The 15,132-nt window shown below is 39.3% G+C and overlaps 1 protein-coding gene across 2 annotated transcripts in view; it reads right to left on the reverse strand.

The window, feature by feature from the left end:
• ppfibp1a (PPFIA binding protein 1a) overlaps positions 1 to 15,132 on the reverse strand; it is a 35,043-nt gene that overhangs the window by 19,199 nt on the left and 712 nt on the right. For both annotated transcript variants that reach the window (XM_042403754.1, XM_042403753.1), the window contains exons 2-6: positions 5,756 to 5,834; positions 3,842 to 4,047; positions 2,696 to 2,776; positions 1,922 to 2,035; positions 1,656 to 1,766 (exon numbers count right to left, since the gene is read on the reverse strand). In XM_042403754.1, coding sequence (XP_042259688.1) covers positions 1,656 to 1,766; positions 1,922 to 2,035; positions 2,696 to 2,776; positions 3,842 to 4,047; positions 5,756 to 5,819 — 576 coding nt within the window. In that variant the 5' untranslated portion in view covers positions 5,820 to 5,834. The remainder of the gene's footprint in view (positions 1 to 1,655; positions 1,767 to 1,921; positions 2,036 to 2,695; positions 2,777 to 3,841; positions 4,048 to 5,755; positions 5,835 to 15,132) is intronic.

The following is a 15,132-nucleotide window of genomic DNA, read 5'->3' on the forward strand; positions in this document are numbered from 1 at the left end:
CTGGGGAGGTTTATGGAGACTGTGTGGGAGAGATTTCTGATTTTTTAACAGAGGGGAGAATTCCTTCCAAAGGCACCAAACATTATTAACAGACTGATGTCCCTCAGGAGAGACTTTGAGAAGCTCTGTCCACACACGGAGACAAATCCTGGACTAAAGAGAAGCGTCATAGTCAGTTACTGTGAAACTGCTTTTATCCCTATCAGCAACAGTGTAGGAGTCAGAGAAACTGTGACTAAATGAAATATGTTCTGTTATTTAGGAGGACTGTTAACCGATTCATTTTTAGCTTTGAACTCTAGTTCATCTTAACTCGGTTTTCTCTCACTTTATTTACAGTCCTGTCACATATCTCAGCTAGACATGCAATATATTGTCCTTTTAAGGGTACATTAGGCTACATGAATGGTACTATACATGGACTAAACAACTTAAAAAAGACTTTTAACATAGCAAATATCTGTACATAAATGGAGGAGACAGTGTCAGTGCACTAATACTGTCAAAAAATGTATTGATAGTGCAAAACAAACATTTTGTCCCAGTTGTTTTATTGTTAAATTGTCCATTTGTGAGGAATACGTATCGATTATTTTGTGGATTTATCGATTAATTTGTCATTCAGAAAATATTGAAAATGCCTTTCAAAATTTCCCAAAAGCCCTAGATGACATTTTCAAATTGCTTGTTTTGACCAACAAAAACCCAAAGATATTTAATATACAATTATATAAAACCACAGAATGTTTTTGCTTGATAACTGACTTAAATGATTAATCAATTATCACAATTGTTTAAGATACATTTTCTGTCTATTCACTTATCAATTAATCGTTTCAGCTTTTCTACAGTTCCCATCATGCCGTGAGCAGTGTAAACAGGAAGTATAATGTTGCCATGGACTGTGTCCATGTATCAGCAATGTTTATGTATATATTAGGTTCTAATAAGGAGTTTCTTTTTATATGAATCCTAAATACATTTATAGACAATTAACCTCAACACAAATTAAAGAGTAAGTTGCGCTGAGATCTGGTTTGCCTAAAGTTAAAGAACTGAGAAGAATCAGTGATATTTTTGACACAAAATGCATCAATCAGAGGCGCTAAAAAAATAAACAAATACAGCAAATCAGAATACATCAGTGTTTCTTAGATGGAATAGATATGACGTATTCTTTAGGGTTTAAAAAAGCTTAATGGAGCTTAAATGGAAACAAAAATAAATATGTGCAGTTGCAGACAAATCAGTCAACTCCTTTAAGCTTTTACTGTCTGGAAACACCATATAATATTCTCCAAATATATGGACAGAGTGTATGGAAACTTTAACTTTCACAGCCTTTTAGCCCCTCGGTGAGGGGGAGAGGAATGGATGGGGGTTGTCTGGCAGGAAGCAGCTGCTGGAGCACAAGGGGTGTTTAAGCCTCTTTTGTAACCCTTAAAGAAGTTCACCCTGAACCACATGACAGATCCGAGTCTGTCCTCCAGCCGAGTGAGACGAACCTTTGTGACTTTAAAACAATGACTGGGCGGCTGCCAGAATTCAGAGTCACACATCAAATGAAATGAGGTGCAGGTGCAACTGAAACCGTCAGCTATCCTTGATCCATTTCACAGGCTAAGATGGGGTACAACTTAAGGATGAGGGTCTACCTCATTGTCCCTGTGATCTCTCTCCACAGCAGTCAACTTCAGCTTTAGACTTGATACTTCGGTCATCAACTCCAGCTTCTGGGTCTCCAGCGCTGTCCGGTTCAACAGCTCCTGTGGAACCAGACACTTCGTAAAGCTGCAAGGAAGCATTCTGTGGAGTTCTCAGTTTGGAAGTAAGTTGAGAAAACTCTGCGTTGCCTCTCCATTCATCTAGATAGCACTTTCAAAGCTGAAAAACCCTACTGTCTTCTTTGTAGGGGTCTTACCTGTTGAAGCAGCTCCTCAGTAGCATTTAGTTTCTCACGATGATGCTCAAGACAAGTGTCTAGGTCCCGAATCTTTTCACCTTGCACCTCCACCTGGTCTGTTAGAACACTTACCTGGAAAATAGTGAGACATCTTTATTAATCACACTGTGAAAGCACTGAGAGACGACATAGGTCTGTTAAATAGCAATGAGTTATATAATGAGCTTCTTAATTTGAGCAATGGGATTATAAAACATTTCTGCAAAAGTTTTGGTTGTTTCACATGAAATAAGTGTTGAAGAGTTATGACACTATGTTAAATGGTCCACATCTACAAGAATTGGGCAACTTGGGTAGATTTTTTGTACATTATTTGTAGGAGTGAGGGTGATTCTGCTCAAAATTTAAGCTGTCAGGAAATCTTTTAGACAGAAATGGTCAGGACTTTATTAAAGATTAGTCTTGAACCAAGAAATCCAGGAAAAAAAAAAGACATTTTGCATCTATGCCTCATGGTTTAAAGTTATGAGGAAAAATATAAAATGCTTTACAAATGACCACATGGTGATGCTAAGGCTCAATAAGACAAATGTGGCTCTTTTTCTGTAAATTTCTACAAAATTAGTTAACGCTAACTAAGAGACAATGAAATACACAGGACGGTAAACATTCTCAATCTCCTTGGCAGAGATAATTACACTAGAGCAACCAGGCACAATGCTACTTAATTGCCCATTCAGGCGCAATTGTTTTGCAGCCTTACATCTGCGATGTAGAGTTTTGCTCACAAACCTGGAGAATAAGACACTCTTTGTCGCTCTCCAGTCGTGACAGGCGTTCTTGGTAAACTGCTTCTGAGCCATGGCCATTAGTCTGGAATGAGAGACAATGTGTGTTGATTTGTGTTGTCTGAACAAACGGCTGCATCGGTGAAATAAGACTTTACACCATTATTTCTTTTCAGAGGAAAGCTCATTAAAAAACAAGGGGGAACGGCCTTTAGCTGTCATGTTGAAATACTGGTCTAGCTGAGGAGTCCAAATGAAAATACACACCGGCCTTCAGCCGTATAGGTTTTTATTAATGGGTGCATACCTCCTAAGTGTATAACCATATAACCTCCCAGACTATGAACTCACATGGTTTTCCCTTGAGGAAAAGTAAAGATATGTGTGTTGAGTTTTTTTTTCTTTTTTTTACAAAACATGTGAGGGTAAATAGTGCTCTCACATGCAAGTGATTTGAAAATTGAATCAAAAGCAAACTCTTCTCTCAAATATCACACATGGAGAGATGAGGCCATGTGGGAAGCAAAACAAAAGTCTCAGTCTGACTCAACGTGAGTTCGGAAGATGGAAACTATTTCCAGCAGGACTCCTATAGAAACTCCATCATTCACAAAGCACGTCATAACAGTACTTTTACAATAAACAGAGTCTCGGTATAGGCGATGGAGCAGGACCAAGAGATGCAAAGCAGATCAGAAGATAATTCATACCAGGCTACATTAAAAATGTGCAAAAGACAAAGATCTTATCATTTACAGACTTGGGCTTCAACAAAAATGTGCTAAAAAAGAAAGTTAGTTTTGATTTCTGCACAAAGATAAACTTTGGCTATAAGATTAATGCTGGATGACTTCTTCTAGTCACCAGTTACAGTCCAATCAAAAGCAACACTACAGGGGGGGCTTAGACCTAGAAACTGGTTTTAAAGAGTCAGAGTCTGGTTTGCTCCAACCACAGCGGCACACAAGAGGTAAACATTTAAGTCTGAGAAGCATTCAGTTTACACGCCGTCACATTTTATGATTTCGTTTACATATACAAACACTTCTAAACTGTCAAATATACACAAATATATAATCTTCTGTTTCAAAAACATACAGCAAAGACTAAACACGACAGGCTTGACATTTTACAAGAGGACCTTTGTTACCATTCGTCCATGCAGCCACTCTGCCACCCCTTCTGCCGTCGAATCAGGAATCTGACATCGCAGGTTGTCCTTCTCCTCGTTGTCCATGAGCTCCAGCGCCGCCCGCAGGTCCTCCAGCAGGTGCAGCACTCGGAGGCCACCCAGGAAGGGTGAAGTGGGCGACTGGCAGTCAAACAGCCCGTTGGAGTAATCCATGGCCTTGGAGCCTGGGAAATTGGAGAGAAAAAGAGTTAGATGTGGGACGACACAAAGAAACACTATTTCATACAAATCATAAACAAAAGAGTGAAGTTGTGAAATTACAAGAGCTCATTAGGCTGGCAGGATGTGCAAAATTAAAATGTAAATTCTCACAAGAAAAACAGCAGACTATGACTGAAAAGAAGGATTTATGACTGAAGCTACAGCTGGTGTTCATTTATGGGGGTGGTGTGATCATAATGACAAACCAAAGCTGTAAATTTTAGTATTTGTGTGACTGAATGTTTACATCTTTTTTTTTTCTGAACTTGCTACCAAGCTCCATCATCTGGATGACATGAAACAAACAGACTTGGAGTCACTGCGTATACACTGGTGATGGTTCATAGTGTCCCCAGAACACACCAAATGTAGCTTTTAGTTCAGACTACACTGCCCACCTTATTAGAACAAGTAACGCAACATTTCACTTGTATGTACTGTATGTGTGATTAGAGATGCATCATGGTAATAGATCTAATCCAATGGTCTTGTCCACAATTTTGAAAAAAACTAATATTGTATGAAAACATCATGGGTAAGCCACCATGGGCATTGAAGCTGCTTGACAATCGCTGCTGTTTATCCACTTTATTTGATAGAGTATTGCAATTAAAGAACCAAATGTGGCCCCTACATCATTTCCCCAAAGAACATTCAGTTAAGTTTAAGTGACTGAATCTTTTGCTGACATTGTGACAATGTTAGTAGTAACTTTCTCCTACTCAAGCTAACATTTCTGCAAAACAATTCATAAAAAACTTTATTTTGGTGCTTATTAGTATTCTTTCCATCCCTGCGTAAGCACTAATACACACTCTTGTACAGATACTGCGTAAGCAAATGTTTACAAGGATTTTATAAAACATCACATGATAACGAATCAGCAAAGAACGACAATTACACCTCCTCCTGTTTCTGTGAACCGCTCTACTTTTTTCTTGAATGCAAATGCAGCAACATGTATACTGAGCTTGAATGCATGATGCATTGTGTGCTGCAGCGTTCTCTACACCATCTGTCATCTGTCTTAAATGTCAGCCATAATGAAGATGTCCAATGGTATCACAGAGGGAGCTAAATAAATAAACATCCCAACAATCATGGCTTCCCCACAGTAGCGAGGGAGTGGGTCTTGATGAAGGCTGTGGCTTCTGCGGAAACGGGGGGGACTGGGGGATGTCATGTGATCAGCCGCCTGGCTCCCATTGGAAAGGTCAGCGCTATAATTACACACATCAGCGGAAAAGTGGGGACTCTGAAACTGAAGCCTGCTCTGCTCATCTGCAGCAGCACAAGTATATAGAGTGTGGCCAAAAGTTCCCAAGCAGGAGTTTGTATTCCAAACGCACAAAACTTGAATAATCATTAGTTTCCGTCACTGCGGGGACAATGGAAACTTTCATTTCTCATGGTGGAGGAATGCAATGGAGGCAGAAAAGGCCTGTGATCAACTTGCATTATTCCAAACTTTTATGTATATTCAGCAGGATTACATTAAACAGCAGGTAGGAGTAGAATGAGAAGGACACATTGTATTGCCGTCCACTGGACTTGATATTCCCAGCTTGCATTTCAATGGTTTCCAGATGTGGCTCGACCCCATAGTATGCTATGCCCACTTAAAAAAGTGCTTTGGCCAGGTTTTAAAGTCTAAGTGTACACTGTGGTTACCTGCTATGATCCCATCCATTTGCTCCAAGGCTGCTGCCAACATCTCGCTGGCGTCAGACATCATCTCTGCTCAATGAATCTGAAATAGAAAATAAAGTGTATTTTAAAAAAAAAAAGAAGAGAGAGACAAGAGGGAGAAGAAAAGATGGATCCATAAAGGACTCTGCCAGTTCTAGGAGGATAGAGAGTAACAGAGTTTTCTCAAAATCCAACAACTGTACAGACAGGGGGATCCCCAAAAATTTCAGCTTCCAGCCAAATGAGAGCAGTAGCCAGCTATGGGATGTCTGCAGCAGTGAGACAAGCTTCTAGTGATTTTTTTGCAATTTTTACCAATCAGTAAACAGACATGTAATATGAAGTCATGGTAGAGAGACAACATTTAAAAAAAATTACCATTTTTATTGAAGGCCCGATGACGACGTCAAACTCCAAAACATAGAAATTCTGAGCACTAAACAAACGGTTAAGTGTCACGGATACATTTTGCAAATCAAAGACCAGAATGGCTTGCAAAAGTAAACAAAGAAGAAGGCTATTTAAGCTGGCAGGTCATTTTCATACAGATTCAAACTATTCTCAAAAGTCAAGCTGTGGTCAGAAGACTAAACTTACTGGAGGAGACATTTGGATCAAGAGAGGAAAGCCACTTTCAACAGGCAGGCAAGGGGATTGAAATATTGGCCGAGTGTAAACAAGTGTAACCAGAATGTAAATCATGGCGCAGGGTCTGATAAAGATGTCTAATAAACTTTGTGGGTTTTCTCTGTTTAAAGAAGACTCCTGCACTTTTGTAATGATTTCTTTTTTTGTCATCATGAGTTAAGCCCGGGATTCAACAAAAGTCTAACAGATCACAAATTACTCGATTAACGGATCAGCTGATCAACAGAAAATTTATCGGCAACTATTTTGATAACAGGATAAGTCATATTTCAAGCAAAAATGTGATGTGTGTTTCTGATTTGTGATGATTTCCTCTCCTCTCTTCCTCTATCTTCTGTGAAAATAAACACAGTAGTTTTGGGGTTGTGATTGTTTATTGGACCAAACAAAAAAAACCTGAATACGTCACCTCAAGCTTTAGGAAATCATGATGCCATTTTCAGATATTTTAAAGACTAAACAATCCGATTAATCAGGAAAATGATCTGCGGATTAATCAACAGTGAAAATAATTAGCTGGAGTCCTAATCCCTATTATTATTACTGTTCTGAGAATTGCTTTGCACCGACACAACTATCAGCTTCAAACGACAAAGCCTGCCTGCGTGTTATTACATTTCCATTTGAAAAAAAAAATATAACTGTATTATCACTAATCGTGTTATGGTACAAACTCTCATTCTTCCTTCTCAAATGACTGCTGCATTAAATTAACCCTGCAGTCTGTGCCACAGAAACTGGCTGCCTGAGAGACAAAAAACAAAGTGATCTCCAGGACTTATTATCCAACAGGCCCTCATTTCCGGCAACCATGCAGTCACGGGTGTTCATGGGCAGACTCCTATCTGGAATAATGACACTATTCTCCCAGGGGTCTCAGGCCTCGTAGCAATGGCATGCTTGGCATCTCAGACTTCCATAACAAAGTTGGACAGTATCCCCATGACCGCTGAATTCAAACACTTATCACATGTCTCTCCTTTTCTTACATTGACCACTTATCACTAAACAAGATCTGATTTGAAGGGATTGAGATGGTGCATGTGGGTAAAACTAAAGCCTAGAACTAACAACATAAAAACAGTGGCTCTACTTGTTCAGGAGTCCCATGGTTGGGGGGCAGGGACTGAAAAGCTTTACTTCATTTCCTCTCTCTCTGGGGTCACAGTGTCACACCCAGCAGGGTAAAAATGGGCATTAAGAGTGTAATTAAACCAGTGGCCTCAATATGAGCTGGGGGCTGGGGTCTGCTGTTAACACAAGGGGCCTTAAGTGCTCCGTTGACTAATTTCAGCTTCACACTCGCACAGAATCCTCCCCCTTTCTCAGAAAGAGGGAGGAAGTTTCTCCCAAAAACTTCATATGCACACTGCTGTATATCTCCACTACTCCATAAACATATCAATAAGATTGATTATGAACAGAACTCTTGAAATGTATGTGCACACATGAACCACATTATGTCTCTTAAAAGTAACACAAAACAGAATTACTGGTTAATGGCTGAAGAATACCTCAAATTTGAAAATAAGATGCTTTCCTATTCGATTTTATAGTTCCCATGAGGATTGAGGGTGGAGGAGAGACCCGTCTTACTACTAATACGTTTTCCTCCGCAGGTATTTCCGTAGTATGATGGAAAACCATCACTCACTCTCACCAGGGTGGAAGCGGTATTTGGTCAGCTGCTTGTTTTCACCCCGTGGGAGAAACCTAAAGCTTATCCCTTTTCTAAAAAAAGACGCTTTTTTGTTGAGAATCCAAATATTTTCTCTCTCCCTATGAATGCTGGAAACAACAAATTGCATGAAGAGAGGAACACCAGCGTGTGCTATCTTATGCTCCACTCAGCTATGCTAACATTCTGAGATAAAACAAACCGCAGTGTTAGCAAATCTCTCTTGTTTAAGCTGCTTTCCTCCTCTCTCTGCTGTCTTGTGATAAAAGCCACAATAAATCTGGGGCCAGATGCATAAACTATGTGTACACACAAAAACCATACACCATTTCCTGCACACAAACTGGTGTTTATCATCACAATGTGCAGTGAGAATGTGTGCATCTCACGCATTCTTCAGACCAGGCGTGCAAACGTTTTTTTCTAAAGTGATCTGAGGGTGATGTGATGAGCTGGAGATGAAATATGAGGTGAGAGATTGACTCTTTTAGTAAAACATTGTTTGTTTTGGTTGACAACCAGCTGCACTGACTGTGGGATTTTTTGCCTTCACACAGAGATCTGTAGTTCAGAAACCCATTTACAAAGGTAATGCTGATTAATCATTTGTGTGTGATTCATTTTATCATACTTTTAAATCACATATGAGTCAACACTGTATTTTGCTATTAATATTCTTTTTATTTTATCCTTAGTTGTGTCACGCCTTGTAAAGTTGGTTTACATAAGAGCGATACAAACTAATCATTGATTACATTTCTGAGATATCACTGCGGACAATAGTTTACAGGTCCATGTGATGAATTAATGATATGGACCCTATAAAGAGCCAAACAGCTGTGCGTAATGACAGCTGTTCTGGCGCTGTTGGAGAACTTCGCTGGTACCACACAATCTGTGCGACTGCATGTCTTCTTTCTCATTTGTTTCATTGACAAGTGTACAGATTGGTGGAGCGGACAGCATGTTGATATGAAAACAGCTGGTTAATGGTGGGTCTTCATCCATTTATGGATAATTGTGGGAGAGGACATGAGGCTTGTGCACCCAGTTCCACAATGATTGAGATTTATAAAACACAACCGTGTCTAAGCAAGGCTTTATAAGTCTTACGAAAAGAATGTGTACGCATATTTCTGGCTTTGTGCGTGCACAATTTTAATCACAAATCTACACAGAGTTTTATGCATCTGGCCCCTGGTGTTTTAAGTTTCATGAGAGATCACATCATTTGGTGGAAAACAGAGCATCTTAACTGCTCACATGCAATTCAGAATGTAGGGTCAATTAACTTCTGAGAAAGAATCAAACCAGGATTAGATGTGCACTTCAAAAAAAAAAAAAATCAATCTTGTGCTGGTCATGTGGCAGAAAATGGTATTAAAACTTGCCACGTAAACTAGTCTGTTCATTCTTCAAATGCATAAAACCAGACCCTTTAAAATGCCAGTTAGAGACATTTTCCACTTCCTTGTGCATCAGTGATGAGCAGGTCATCCATAAAGAATTTTCTGTCCACAAACTCAAGGGAAAAGCCCACAGATGAGGGTCCATCTCTCCAGCCATGTGAGAAAGTGTCTGTAATGATGATTGATAACACCACAGCGTAGGAGTGAGCACTACACACATTCCTGAGCAGGTTAGTTCTCCCGAAAACCAAACACTAATGGCTGGTACTGACATCCCCACCGACCTCTGCAACCTGCTTCCCTCCACCCATCACACAAAATCCTGTGAGGACTTAATTCAGCTCAAAAATTGAAGTAAACAAACAAACAGCAACAATGCAATAACAAACTAAATCTGTAATGTGGTTAAATTGTACATACTTAAAGGGATAAGGCTGGTGGTATTTTTCTTATTGTCAACAAATCCCCTGAAAAGACCAAAACCATCAGAGAACCGATGCTGTTATGCTATAAAGCTCCACTATTGTCCACAAACTATTAAAAACACGTTAATGAGCCACGCTGTTGAGCTGGGTTCCTTTTCAATGCAATGAACATGGGCACTGCAGTTGATTGAATGCACTGAATGTGTATTGATCCTCAGCTGAAAGTAGTCCCCAACAAATGCATTATTGCCTTGTGTTTGAGTAACGTTTTTGAAAACCTACTGTGTCCAGCTGAAATTACTGAGCCTTTTTAAGGCTATATACTTGAGAGCTGTTTTTCAAAGATTTACTTTAGTAGGAATGAAAGGGCTTGGGGCTGAGTGCCACAGAGAGTGTAGGCAAGTCAGAGGGTATTGACAGATGGACTAACACATTGTTTTTGTTCTTTTCATGAAAGTTGTTAACACTGTGACCTTATCCTTTAAGTAATCCTTTGAAGGAGTTATACATTTCAAGTCTTTTCAAGATTTATATTGAGAGAATACCTCGCCTGCTTATTTCTGTCATGCTAATAACTTCTCATTGGCAACCCTCAGCTCACTGCCAAGTGCCAAATGCAAAATGTTCATATTACAAAGGCATGAATAAAAACCTGAGTTGAACAAAGGCCTTGTGACAGCTTCTTCAAATTGACCTCTTTTTCTACAATGACATTTTCATCATCTCAAGTTCTGAATGCACTTTGTTTGAGGCTTGATGCTCTGACAGGCAGGCTCCTTGTACAAAACCACATTACAAGCACAATGAATCGATGGCTCTGCTCTCGACAAAACGTTCAAATAAAAGTGTTAAAAGGCAGCAACATCGTCCATCTAAATGCGTTTGACAGAAGTAATATTTCTTAGTCTATTTTATAGAAAGACACATCTATCAGAGAATCACACTTGACTTTTCTAAAGCTGTGAGGAGATTTTAACATAAACCAGATGGAGAGACAAAGATATGGAGGGGGAGGGACAATGCATCTGAAAAGAAAATAGGCTGGGATTACTTGACCCTACGCTGAGTGGTCGGTTTCTGAGACACACAAACAGACGCCTCCACTGGTGCCTCAAACACTCGTGGTCCAATAACTCAGTTCCAGCTGTGGTGCAGATGTGCATTTCAGAATACAACCGGCTCAGAGTACCAATAGCAGCAGCATTAGCTGTTGTAGTACAGTAATCCAAGTAGTAGGAGTCAAAAGTTTAGACCTGGTAACTGTTATTGTAACAACACTGCTAACTTCCTGAATAAAAAGGAAAATTATTCGTACCCTGGCCGTTTGTGGATCTGTCTGAAGCTTCTAATACTGTTAATTAAAACTATAGCAACTAAGTTACTTTCCATTAGTTTTGATTATTTTGCAATATCTGGTTTAACACATATCTTTCTAGTAGAACTCCTTTAATTTTAGCAGGTGTCCCACAGGGATCAATTTCGGGTCCCTTGCCATTTTTTTTATACATAAATAATATATACTGTCTTTTCCAACTTAACATTTTGATATCTGTAATGCTGATGATACCATCTTGTAAGCTGTCAGAGTCATCAACAAACCAGGCTCTATCCAGGTCACAGTCTACCTCCTGTCTTTAAATAAATTAAAAATCTGTATTTTAAAATAGCCTGAACAATGACGTTGCTTTTTGTCCATGCCCTCAGAAGTTATCTAACTTTTATGACTACTGCGTTGTAATACTCGTTGATATATTAATTATACATTGTTGTTTCATTTTATAGAAGATTGTCCAACAAAAATCATAATGTATGACTTAATCAATAACTAAAAATGAAATTTAATTTGTTATTCCTGTACAGAGCTTGTTTCTCTGGATGCTTGTGTTGTTATCACTACTCTTAAACCACTGGCATCCAGCAACATTTGATTACATTTGATTCTTCAGTCAAGACAGCTACTGGTCTTACCATTGAGAGAAACACGATATTCAGATCTCATTACTGCATCAAGAAGTCAGCAGCACATTTGTGTTTTAATTTAGAAAGCTTCACTATCTAATTTGCAAAAGATATAAACCATCCTTTACAGGATTGAATTTACAGCTAAAAACCATGACATCTGATTGCATCTTAAGTTAGTTTAAAAAGTTCCTCAAATCTTAATAAACTAAACTGTCAGTAGTACCAGGTGCAGTTGTTCTGGGTGTCACTGTAGTAGTAGTGGCGTCAGTAGGAGAAGATGGAAATAGGAAATATTTGCAGTGGTGATACTGTAGTTCCATCAGGGCTGCAAATACCAATTTTTATAATCGCTTAATGTATCAATTGTTTTCCAAGAGCCCATGGACAAATCTCATGACTTTGTTTTCTCTAACCAACAGTCTAAATCTTTGATACATTTATTTGATTATGAGACAGGTGAAAGCAACAAATCCTCACATAGAAGAAGCTGGACCCAGAAAATGTTTAAAACTTTTGCGTGAAAAATTACTCAAACAATTACCCAGTTATCAAAAGCAGCAGCTGATAGATTAACTACTACTGACTAAATGCCTCAGCTTTAATCTCAATTAGTTGCAGTACTAGGGCTGTGACGATAACGTCATTACTGTGATCATGTGATGCCTACCACGGGGATGAGCTCATTACCGTCATCACCACAATTTAAAAAAAAAAAAAAGCCAAACACAACTGGATGGAGATACATTGGAGAATCTGTGTTGCCTCGGCTTGCTCCGGGCACCAGGCTGCAAGACCGCGGTTTGGCGGTGGGATACGTTGCTTTTTCACCGCGGTAAGAAAAAAATCCATTCAGTCACAGCCCTAAGCAGTACAGCAGTAATAGCTCCAGCAGTGCATGCACACATTAACTTGGATGTAAAGCGTGACATAAACTTGTGGAGGTTAGTCCGACGTGAAATCCAACCTCCAGTCAAACACCCTGTCTTTGTTTACACTCCCCCCTGAGAGATGGACCAGTGGACTTTTAGTCTGGGCTGCTTGTGAGGTTAGCCTGTTTGACAGAAACGACAGCCCAGACTTTAAACTAGTGCTTTATTTCTCACTGCAGCAGCAGCAGCGGTGGTGGCCACATTGAGAGACACTGCACAAACAACTCTTTGTCTTTCAGAGACTCACATGGTAGCAGGGCGACACTGATCCCAAGTTATTACAGTTTTTCCACGTGGCCTCAACTACATCACAGTCAGAAATCACATTGGAGGGGGGAGGGAGAGGATGGTTGAAAGGAGCTGGAGGAACTGAGTAAGAGATCACAGCAAGCCAAGAAAAACTGCCTTTCATTGCTTGTGTTATCAAAGTCTCAGCACAAAAGCAGACCTTTCTAAGTGTGAAGTCTTAGTCCTGTTTAGCGTGTAATCGTTGAATTGCTGCTGTAAACCTCAGACGATAAGTAAAATACTGCTAAATGAAATGAGTTCTACATGAATGAAACCATAAACAGGAATGAAACAGAGGCATCCCCACACTCAGGAAGACCTCTGCTTGGTCCTGTCAGGAAGCGTTTCCTGGCACATTCAGGAGAAATGTGTTCCTTCCCAGTAACAAACTGACATTTCCCAGCAATCCCAGAACTGACCAACAAAAGAACCACTAAAACTAAAAACTAAAATTCCTAAAGCTATTGTACCAGTTTCATCACATCATAGAGCATAGTGGAGTATCAACTTTTCTCAATTTAGAGAGGATTTTACACGGCTCATATGAAAAAGTTGAGCCTTTAATTATATGTGTATGTAGCAAATGTTTCAAATTAAGATTTTAATTTAATTTCAAAAGCATATAAACATCACAATACATCATCATTTAAAAAGTGACACCTCCCCTGTTTCAAAATACACCACCACAAGAGCACCATACCAAGAATGCGAGGAATGCGAATGCCTAGAAAAAGTTTTCCAAGATAGGAAGGCGCCTGTCAATTTTCTGGACAAGTGGCGTCAAGATAAATAAAACCTAAAACTTTGAAATCTCTTGGGGTTTCGTCTACTCATGTCGATCTTACTGCAGGCTAAGTTTTCTGCTAATACAAACCAGGTCTGATTAATGGACTTTGTCTTCTCGTTACCTGAAAAACAAACAAATGAGAATGCCTGCTGCCAGGGGAAACAAGATGATTGCTGCCTGGAGATTAGATTTATTTGTTTTAGTCATTTAAATAATCACTTGGGGATGCAGTATATGAATACGTGTTTTATTATGTTTGTTCTCCAACTGTAACATCAGATATGGCTGCGCAAGAAGCAAGTGTGCAACAGCATGGACTTAAAGCTACTGACCGTTGGCCGAGTGAGAGTGGTGGGATAAAAATATGGTTACTGTCAGCGAGGGAAATAAAATCCTTTGTTATGCTTTCAGTTCTCAGCCCGGGAGCCAAGACATCAGCAGACGTACGTAGAGTGAGGAGCTGCCAGCAGGTCATGCAGTGCCTCGGGAGGGAGGTTTTTCCTGAACAACTGTATACTACAGAGGTTCATACAAACAAAGGCTGCAGAAGTCTGAGACTGATAATGAAAGAAGCTGACGCAGGACCAGAAGCAACTTTAAAGTGCTGGCTTTGTGTTGGCTGCTACTGCCTTTTTATGTTTCTGGGAGCCAGACTGAGCCTGACTAGAAGAGAGATCACACATTCATGGACATGTGGTGCATAATGCGTCAGCTCTGGTTAAAATGAAAGGGTGTTTACAAACAAAAATAGATGTAATTGTTCAATATATGCTGAAAAATATAAATCATTTCACTTATTAAAAGAAAGAAAATTCTCTCTCTTGACAAATGTTGTCTTTTGGCACTTCTTTTTAGATGGTATATGTGTGGATTGGAGGTTTTTCTGTGTGTATTTTAGTGAAAATGAAATTTAAGCTCTATGAAGCAGTTACTGTGTTTGTTGAGAAGCATACCAACTATGCCATGAACTTTAAAATAATAATAAAATAGCAAAGTAACTAGCTAGCTATGAGGATGTTTACTGATACCAAAGCAAGAAATGAGAATAACATTAAATACACAAAACAATAAACAACAATAACTTCAACCTGAACTCAGATAACACCGCAGATACTGTAAATATTTTTAGAAACTACCCACAGAGATAAGTGACATAATTGATACTCAGAACATTTTAACAAGAGATAAGAAGCTAAGCACTCAGTTTGAACGTTAGATAACACAAACACATTA

Source organism: Thunnus maccoyii, chromosome 23 (genome assembly GCF_910596095.1).
Source record: "Thunnus maccoyii chromosome 23, fThuMac1.1, whole genome shotgun sequence".
Classification (NCBI taxonomy): Eukaryota; Metazoa; Chordata; class Actinopteri; order Scombriformes; family Scombridae; genus Thunnus; species Thunnus maccoyii.